At 46.2% G+C, this 10,643-nt stretch overlaps 1 protein-coding gene across 1 annotated transcript; it reads right to left on the reverse strand.

The window, feature by feature from the left end:
• Positions 1-1,093: 1,093 nt before the first annotated feature.
• On the reverse strand, positions 1,094-4,482 carry LOC137608428 (sepiapterin reductase-like). Its single transcript, XM_068334805.1, has 3 exons — positions 4,092-4,482; positions 3,176-3,466; positions 1,094-2,044 (listed from the first exon to the last, which is right to left on the reverse strand). Exons 1-3 carry the CDS (start codon positions 4,417-4,419, stop codon positions 1,854-1,856), a joined length of 810 nt encoding a protein of 269 aa, XP_068190906.1. The 5' UTR covers positions 4,420-4,482; the 3' UTR covers positions 1,094-1,853.
• Positions 4,483-10,643: the final 6,161 nt, after the last annotated feature.

Raw genomic sequence — 10,643 nt, forward strand, 5'->3', positions numbered from 1 at the left:
TGAAGAGTCTTCAGTGACTTTTTGAGGCAGCCTGAAAAAAGTGAGTTCCAGTAATCTAGTCTTAGATATTTGATCCCAAACTGGGAAATTGAAATGTTGCAGCAGCATTCAGACATACAGAACAAACAGAAACAGGGAATATATACACTGAAGAAAATTAAGACATACGGGGAAAGGGAACAATAATATTAAAAATATTAACAATAATAGTAATAATAATAATAATACCCTTGCATGGCAAGTATAAAGTTATTAATAAGTGAGGAACTCTGATTACACAGGGCTTAATGAAAGCCATATCCAAACATCAGACTGGGGGAACTCTGATATGTTAGAGCTGTTGTCCTGTTGTTCAGAGTCCTCCTCTCCACCACGGCCTCCAGTCCAGTCTACAGCCAATCACAGTCAGCTAGTCTGGATGTGATGAAAGCATGGATTAATTTTGCCTCATCATTTTTGGTTTTGGCCTCAAAAGTGATGCCGTCCAAGGCAATGACATCACTGGGCACTGCATCCATAACAGTTTTTGGGCCGAGCACAATGACCTGAGTTTTACCAGAATTTAGATGTAGAGTTATTGGTCATTTGATCCTTAATCTCTTTGACTCCTATAATTTGTCCAACTGACTGGCTTCATCAGGTTTAATCCAGAGATATAATTGCGTATCATCGGCATAACAATGGAAGTTGATGGAGTGTTTCCTTATCAAATTACCCAGAGGAAGCATGTACAAGATAAACAGTATTGGACCAAGAACCGAGCCTTGAGGAACTCCATAGCTAACCGTAGTGGACTGGGAGGAGTCGTTATTAACGTTAAACTGGGAACGGTCAGTAAAATAGGACTTAAACCACATCAGTGCTGATCCCTTAATAATTGTTTGGTCCAGTCGTTTCAATAGAATATTGTGGTCAACTGTGTCAAAAGCTCCAAGAGAACCAGTATAGAAACACGTCCTCTGTCTGAAGTGGTTAGTAGGTCATTGCTACCCTCGACAAGTGCCGTTTCCCTTCAGATTTTATCAACCTGTGGTGACAACAGCAAACACCTGACCTGGGATAAATTAAAATGAGTTGATGCCAGAAACAATCATAGAAGTCAATGTTTATTGGAATGATTCATATCCAGTTAGGTCCATATATATTTGGACATTCACACCTGCTTAATGAAACACATTCAAATTATAGTTACATAATGAACATGAACATAGGGTGAAGACTGCTTTCATTTGAGGGATGAAGGGTTTGGGAAGTTCAGGTCCTGAACATGCACCACCCTATTTTAAAAGAGACCAAAAGTAATTTGACAATGACTCAAAGCCATTTCATGGATGGGTGTGGGAAATTCCTTTTGTTGCATATGGTAGGCCCAGAGTTTGGTGCTTGAATTTGGGAGAGTTTGCTAAAAAACATCAATAAATCAGCAGTTCTAGAAGAACATTCACTGGACAGATGAAACGACTCATCATGGTACTGAATAGAACAAAACTTAGAAAAACTTTGCCCAACCATAGACCTATTGTATGTTCCTGTTGTCCAGCAATTTCTACCATGTTCAACACGCATTTTTTTGTGCACTAACTTTAGATTTAATCACAACATGACACATGAACTCCACTCTAGCATGGACGGCACATACAGTCAATCCCCTGAATGCCAGTCTGACATTCCATGCATTCATTATGGTCAGTTTAACACTAGTAGGCCACAACATGCACAGTGAACATTGATGGTACAATGTAGGTCAGATATGAACTTTTTTTAATTGTAACTGTCAACTTTTGAACCTGAGGGTTTGTAGATTTTGAAATACAACAAGGCACATGTGAATTATCAGAGTTGTCTTGTTTCGTCTAGATGTCATAGAAGTCGACATGAGCTCCTGATTTGTAGGTGTCTTCGAGCAGCAGCTTGATCAGCTTGGTACAAGATGCCTCACACGTGAGAATTTCACCCTTAGCATGCATGTCACCATACGTCTTCTTGATGGTGGGATCTGCTGCTGTGGAAATAGCATCCCTCATCATAGCTGTGTCAAGAGGCCCTGAATCAATGCAGAGGACAGAAAACAATGAGACTCAAGTGTCTGAAGTAAAAAAATAACGCTCCTCTTCCACAAGGGAAAGAAGAGAGAGAACTTGTTAAAGTTGCTAATTCAAAGTCTCTTCTCTTGACTTCTTCCCAGTCGTATTTCTTCTTCTTCAGGGAGATTAAAATGGACTATGATTAAATGGACCACTGAATCATTTTTGACACAGACAAGTATCATCATTGCTAAAAATATCATTATTATAATTGCCATAGCAAACTACAATTTTATAAATAATAGATACAAGTGGTTACATAATCCCCCAAGACCAGTCAAACCTGTCAAAGAGGGCCATCCACACTGAGTCATGGACCTGTTTGAAGATTCTATCTGTTCCTGCACACAGTCCCAATGATGCCAATGGTATCAGGTGTAGTTCAAGTCTGAAGATTTACCTTGCTGCCTTCACAAATTAATATTTTTTTAACAGTGTAAACTGGACCTTTATATACAACTCAACCAAAGCGTCCTTTTGTTTACCTGGAATATTGGCACCATTTAGCACACAATGCCATATCTGCCTCAGTTGTCAGATCAGCAATCCTCTGTAAAGTCAATCATTACTAGGTCTTGCTGACATTCACAGTGCCCTTTGACTCCTGCCACTTCTATTTGTAAGGACTTTCAGAAAACTATCCACTCCTCAAGGCACGCCAATGAAAACACATTAAAAATATAAATAGTGTATGATAGTTGTGCCTTCAGAATAAATAGCTCCGAAAAAGTTTCATCTCAGTGGATGCCTGCAGGTTAAGATGCTTTACCCTCAATATGAACAAATTATAACAACTTTATTTGCATACACACACACACACACACACACACACACACACACACACACACACACACACACACACATCTAAAACAACTATGACGTAAAGACTAAATAAAACAGACGAACAGTGAGATTACAGAAATGCTCTAATCCAGAAATATAGCTACCCATTCCACCACTTTTACTTTATCTTACATATTTCACATTTGATATTTGTATCTGTGTAACAGGATAGTACCCTCTGCAACGTCTTGCTCTCATTCTTGCTGGTTAAACTTGAATATACCAATAACTAACGAGTTGTTCCTCACCTGGTGCATAGTTAAGAACCCTTAAGTCTGGGTCCTCTTCGGCCAGAACTCTGAACGTCATGTCTCGGCCAGCCTTGCCAGTGCAGTACAGAACCCAGGAGGGGAACGGCTGCACTGCACAAAGTGAAGAGATGTTGACCACGGTCCGTCTCAGACCTGGACGTTGTGGAAAGGCCTGCAGGATGCTGGCGGTGAGGCACAGTGGGGAAATGACATTTAAAGACATGTAAGAGTTCACCTCAGCCATGTCGGTGAAACTTGGAATATATCTGGACACGTCACCCAGAGAGCCTGGAATCAGAGGGAAAGAAGGTATCGGTGTGTGTTTCATCACCAAACACACAAGCACCTCCATCAAAATAGGTATCCAAGTGTTGGGAAAATATTCAACAAGAGAGCACAAGAAGAAGAATAAGGCTAAATTAAGTAAAAGAGTGCAGTACACCCTCGCGCATCAACGCTCAAGACTTCACCTCATCGCGAATTTTTGGTTGGCAGTCAAGTGATACCATACGGCATCCCGAAGTGCGCTACGTTCCGTGAGTCTCGGACTTCCGTGAGACACAAAAGTGTCTATCAGAGTGTTTTAAAGGTAATACAGATAGAAGGTGGTTTAATATCAGTATGGGGGGGTTCAGAAACGTTTAAATTACTGTAAATAATAAGATAGTTTGTCGCATTGACTGCGAGTAACGAGGGATCAATGTATGTCAATCAAACTAGAAAAAAATATTGCAACCTATTTCCTCCTTTGTACAGAAACAGCTGGATTTTTAACTCTTAACATTTCACTTCACTAATGGTGTTGAATTAATCTACTTTTAGAAAAGTCACCCTGACAAAAGTGTATGACTAAGTTTAAAGAGTATATAGCTCTGCACTAATTAATGCTTTATACATGTATGTCTCTTCTTACCAGCGTTGTTGACCAGAATAACGTGGTCGATGTCTTCAGAGAAGGCTTCTTTGCAGGCTCTGACCACACTATCCACCCCCTGTTGCTCCCCCAGATCGGCCGCCACCCGCTGCACCATCAGGCCGGCCCGACCCGCCTCCGACTCGGCCAGGTCTGCCTGCAGAGTCCGCAGGTCTTCAGCGGATCGAGCCGCCACCACCAGGGCCGATCCCGGCTTCAGCAGCCCGGACACCTCCACCGCCAGAGCCCGCCCGAACCCCCTGGAAGCCCCCGTTATGACGCAGAGAGCCCGGCCCAAATCCGTGCGTCGACCTGCAGGTGAAGACATGTTGGTGAAGATGGTCAGACCCAACACCCACACACACACACACACACACACACACACACACACACACACCGGTACTGCTCTTCTTCTAACGCCACGTTGCTGTTCCACCCATTCCTTGTCGCCACCTCTCAGTTCCACTCTGAATTACACGCATGAAAAAGGCGGTTACACCCACACAAATGAGAACCAACAACCCGAACACGGAATCAACTGGAACACACAGGTGTGAACCTCTAAACCTGGAGGACAGGCGGAAAACCCGCAGGTGAACACACTGTAGGACACGTGTTTGACACGCATTGGATGGACTCACTGCACCAGGACAGTAAAGTAGATGTTTGGCACCAGACCAGAGAGCAAATGAACAATGAATATGCATAATTTACCAAAATATATGCATACAGTCTTTCAGGGATTATAAAGAATATTTCAGTGTAAATGGGTTCACCTAAATGCAGAAGTATAGCGAAAGAGTAAATGTATGGAATAAATACAAACAATATTACAATGCACAGTATTTGAATAAGGTTTATACATGTATACAGAAATATACAGTGCACCCTCAGTCCTCCCGGGTAATACGTTCCAGGAACCACACACAATTAATGAATTCCATGATCAATCAATCAATCAATCAACTTTTATTTATATAGCGCTTAATCACATCTGAAGACATTTCAAAGCGCTTTACAGATAGAAAACCAACAATAACCTCCAGAGCAGCATAAGCGACGGTGGGGGGGGAAACTCCCTCATGGAGGAAAAAACTGTGGGCAGGACCCAGACCCTGGAGGGCGGTCATCTACCTTGACCTGTTGGTTGGGAAAGAGAAATAGATTGGGGACAGAGATGGGTCAAGGAAAATAGACAGACACTCTGATTGTTAAGTATTTGTTTTAGAACACTCTTACGCTCTGTGTAAAAGAGGCTTTTATTTTGTAGAAGTCTACAGGATGTATGACGTCACTTTTTCATTCTGTTTTCTTATTGGTGTTTGAACGATATTATAAATGCATATTCTAAGAAGTAACCGAGACGTATTACTGGAGCTGACAAACTGATTTAGCAGAGTACCAGCTAAAGTTAAGCACGCAGGAAGAAAAATGGCAACACGTGCTGCTGGACTCATGTCACTGCAAATGTTCTTCGATGGATCTGAAGGCAAGTACGACCTTTGGGAAACAAGATTTTTGGGACATTTACACACTCTAAAGTTGAAAGAAACTATTTTACATGAACCAGCTAGTGAGGTTCAATTATTCTAACCTTGTTTATCAGCTTCAACAGAATTCCTAACCCCCTGCAGACCTTTCTCATCTCTTTTCCTTATGAAGCACACACACACACACACACACACACACACACACACACACACACACACACACACACACACACACACACACACACACACACACACACACACACACACACACACACACACACACACACACACACCAGGGTGGTATCTGTGTCCCCCTGTTTGAGGGCCCTCAGTATCTCAGCTGTTCCCAGGGACTATGTTCTGGACAGAGGCTTCAGATGTTGTTTCCAGTATATGTTGGGGCCCGTCTCTCCGTTTGGGGGTCACTGCCTCAAGTACTCCCACGACCACGAAGACTTGACTTTCCACAGCTTCTCTTTCATCCCTTGGTACTTCTCAGCCTGTTCCTGTTCCTTCTTTCTGTTGTTGGCATCAGCTGGTATCACCACATCCATCACCACCGCCCATTGAGATATGAGAATTTCTAGCACATGGTTCAGCAACCTTTAACACTCAAAAAGCTGTCTGGACCCAGTTTCCAGAGAACATAAAACATCAGGTGCCACAAATGAAGACAGCATGAACAGGTGCTGGTCATATAATTAGAATATCATCAAAAAGTTGATTTATTTCAGTAATTCCATTCACCCTCCGTCCCCTCCGTCATCATGGGGAACGTGAACTCTCTACTGAACAAGTTGGACGAACTGACGGCGCTGTGCTGGACTGAACAGCGCTACCGGGAGACCAGCCTGTTGGTGTTCTCAGAGACGTGGCTAACTGGTGACGTGCCGGACGCTAACGTCGAACTAACCGGCTTCTCCTCCATACGAGCGGACCGGGACATGAACACCGCCGGTAAGAAGAAAGGAGGTGGATTAATCATCTATACCAACGATAGATGGCGCCATCCGGGACATGTGACGGTGAAATCAACACTGTGTAACCGATCTGGAGCTAACAGCTGTTAGCATCAGACCCTACTACCTGGCGCGTGAATTCTCACACGTCATTGTCCTCGCCGTCTACATCCTTCCATGGGCGGACCCAGAGACGGCACGAGAGACCATCTGTGGGACCACCTCTGCTCTTCGGACCCGGCACCCGGAGGCGCTCGTCATCATCACCGGTGACTTTAACCACGTCACCTTGGACTCATCTCTCCCCACAATGGTCCAGTGTGTAGACTGTCCCACACGGAAGAACAGAACCATCGATCTGTTCTACACTAATGCTAAGGAGGCATACACCGCCACCCCCCTCCCTCCACTAGGTAAATCAGACCACTACCTAGTGTACCTACAGCCCACCTACATCCCGCTGGTGAAACGGCTGCCAGCAACAACACGACAGGTCAGGAGGTGGTCCCCGGAAGCAGAGGAGATGCTGAGGAACTGCTTCCAGACCACCGACTGGGATGTTATTGTGGGCTCACATGGGGAGGACATTGAGGGGGCAGCTCAGTGTTTTACAGACTACATGAACTTCTGTGTGGACACCGTGGCCCCTGTCAGGACAATCAGGTGTTACCCCAACAACAAACCATGGGTAACCAAGGGAGTCAAGGCTGTCCTGAACAGGAAGAAGCGGGCGTTCAGGAGCAAGAACGAGGAGGAGATGAGGAAGGCCCAGAAGGAAGTGAGACTCTGCCTGAGGGAGGCCAAGGAGGCGTACAGGACGAAGCTGGAGAAGCAGCTGGGGCGCAACCAAGTGCGGGAGGTCTGGAATGGGATGAGAACCATCACCGGACACGGGAAAGGGCGCAGCACTGTGGAGGGGAACAGTGAACGAGTGAATGAACTTAACAGCTTTTTCAATCGGTTCAGCTCCCCCATCCCTCCCGGCTCCTCGTCCCTCAATTAAAAAACGTTTTGGGTAAATTTTAAATTAAAAAAAACAAACCCAAAATGCGGGCGGCACGGTGGTGCAGTGGTTAGCGCTGCCGCCTCACAACACGGCGGACCCGGGTTCGAGTCCCGCTCTGTGCGGAGTTCGCATGCTCTCCCCGTGTCTGCGTGGGTTCTCTCCGGGTTCTCCGGCTTCCTCCCACCTCCAAAAGCATGCGCTTCAGGTTGATTGGCCGGTCCCAAATTGACCGTAGGAGTGAGTGTGTGTGTGAATGATTGTTTGTTTCTGTGTGGCTCCGCGGTACACTGGCGTCGTGCCCGGAGTGTCCCCCGCCTCAAGCCCTGAGACTGCCAGGATAGGCACTGGCTACCCCGCGACCTGCGTTGGCGGATTAAGCGGGTTGATTAAGCGGGTTGGAAAATGAATGAATGAATGAAACCCAAAATGCACTTGGCTTTCTCCTAGCTACGTGCTAGCTTGTTGTGATAGCAACAACAATAATATGCTGAAATGCATAACTGGTTGAAAACGGGCAGTCTGTCGGGGATTAAATCAGGGAGGAATGAAAGAGGACAGGATACTTTGGCCCAACTGAGAGCTGTGAGGTCTACCAGGATGAAGAAACCCAGCAGGAAACAGAGAGTGATGATGACGAGACAGGGAAACTGAAAACGAGGAGCACAGAACACAGAAAACTCACCCGGACACTTCATCGGGAGAAGGGGGTAAAGAACACAATGAGACTCGTACTCCAAAGAGAAAACATGATGTTGAACTTGGGCCTATGTTATTTTGATTCTTTGTGGCGGAGTAGCATATTTGTTACCATTTAATAACTGTTACAGTTTGTTAAATAGGCCTATTTGTTACATAGCAGGGCTCGAAATTGCGCCCATTTTGGTCACATATGCGCCCAGATTTTCATCAGTGCGACTATTAAATATATTTGGGAGCACCGGTGCGACGAGGGGAAAAATCTGGTGCGCCTTTTTTTGTGAGACGGCGCTCCTGCGATCCTGCCAGGAACCAATGACAGCGCAGCTGCGGCTGCTCTCCTGGGGGAGAGAGGAGGAACGGAGATAGGCGGAGCGTCTCTATCGCTCCGTCACTGCCTTGCTTTTGGGGGGGTGCTCCTGAAGTCTTTGCTGGTGCTACTAACTTCTACATTTGGGAGCACCAGTGCTACCAAGAAAAAAGGTTAATTTCGAGCCCTGCATAGTAATAACTGCTGTTCATCACTCATCTGTAGTCGGCTCGCTCGACGACCATTTTGACTTAAAATATTATTATTGTCATTTTTATATTGTCACTATTATTCTCCCCAACGTTTCTAAAGTCAGAGATCATTAGGCCCATTATTGATCAATCTATTCTGTGTTAACAGGAGCCTACATTATTAAACTTGATACCTGTATGGCTGTAAAGACTACGCCTTTTCTTTCTTTTTTTTCATGTTTTGGGCATTGGGGTGCGTCAGCTAAGTCGGGAGGTAGAAGAGGGTGCGCGGACTGAAAAGTTTGGGAACCGCTGCCCTAGAGCGACTGGTCCTGGACCTCATGCGTCCACAGGTGCAGGGTGCTATGGACCCTCTCCAGTTCGCCTATCAGGCCAAGGTTGGGGTTGACGACGCTGTCTTGTACCTCCTCCACTGTGTGCTCTCCTACCTGGACGCCGGGGGCTGTGCCGTCAGGGTGCTCTTCTTTGACTTTTCCAGCGCCATCGACTCCATCCAGCCCCGGGTCCTACAGGACAAACTGACCTCCATGGCTGTGGAACCCTACCTCGTGCGCTGGATCACGGACTACCTAACAGACAGACCCCAGTACGTCTGTATGGGGGACTGTTTGTCTTCTATGGTGACCAGCAGCACGGGGGCGCCACAGGGGACCGTTCTCTCCCCCATTCTCTTCACCCTCTACACATCGGACTTCCACTTCCATGCCACATGCAGAAGTACTCCGATGACACTGCGATAGTTGCATGTATCCGGGAGGGTGATGAGGGGGGGTACAGGGCATTGGTGGCTGACTTCGTGGAGTGGTGCCAACAGAACCAGCTCCAGCTCAACGTCTCCAAGACCAAGTAGATGGTTCTGGATTTCTGGCGGGCACCTCCCTCTCCACAGCCAGTGATCATCAAAGGCAGTGAGGTGGAGGTGGTAGAAACTATCAGTACCTGGGACTGCAGCTAGACAGCAGACTGGACTGGTCACTCAACTCTGTGTGTACAAGAAGGGGCAGAGCAGGATGTACTTCCTAAGGAGGCTGGCTTCCTTCAACATCTGTCCTAAGCTCCTTCTCATGTTCTATCAGTCCATAGTCTCCAGTGTGCTGTCATACGCCATTGTGTGTTGGGGTGGGGGTGGGGGGGGCAGGTGTAATGGAAATTTGTATTGTGTGTGTCCTGATTTGACTCTTATCATGTCATTTCTGAGAACTTGCTTCAAAACCTCTCCATGCAACTGCTGGGCTAAGTCACATCTTAGTTTGTTTGGACAAAGAGGTCACAGCAGGTCACAGCCCATTAAACCAGATGCAGCAGACCCAGTACCTGTCTCAAAGGAGAACCGATGGAGAGGAGATGGAGACCTGTTTTCAGTCAAGGTGTAAGATGTTTTATGGGTGCAAGAAAGCCTCTAAATTGCATTCCAAGGTGTAATAAAGATTCAATACTTAGTTGGGCGTGGCATGGAGTCCATCAGTCTGTGGCACTGCTCAGGTGGTATGAGAGCCCAGGTTGCTCTGATAGTGGCCTTCAGCTCTTCTGCATTGTTGGGTCTGGCATGTCGCATCTTCCTCTTCACAATACTCCATAGATTTTGTATGGGGTTAAGGTCAGGCGAGTTTGCTGGCCAATTAAGAACAGGGATACCACGGTCCTTAAACCAGATACTGGTAGCTTTGGCACTATGTGCAGGTGCCAAGTCCTGTTGGAAAATGAAATCTGCATCTCCATAAAGTTGCTCAGCAGCAGGAAGCATGAAGTGCCCTAAAACTTCCTGGTAGACGGCTGCGTTGACCTTGGACCTCAGAAAACACAGTGGACCAACACCAGCAGATGACAGGGCACCCCAAACCCTCACTGACTGTGGAAACTTTACACTGGACCTCAAGCA

Source organism: Antennarius striatus, chromosome 15 (assembly GCF_040054535.1).
Source record: "Antennarius striatus isolate MH-2024 chromosome 15, ASM4005453v1, whole genome shotgun sequence".
Classification (NCBI taxonomy): Eukaryota; Metazoa; Chordata; class Actinopteri; order Lophiiformes; family Antennariidae; genus Antennarius; species Antennarius striatus.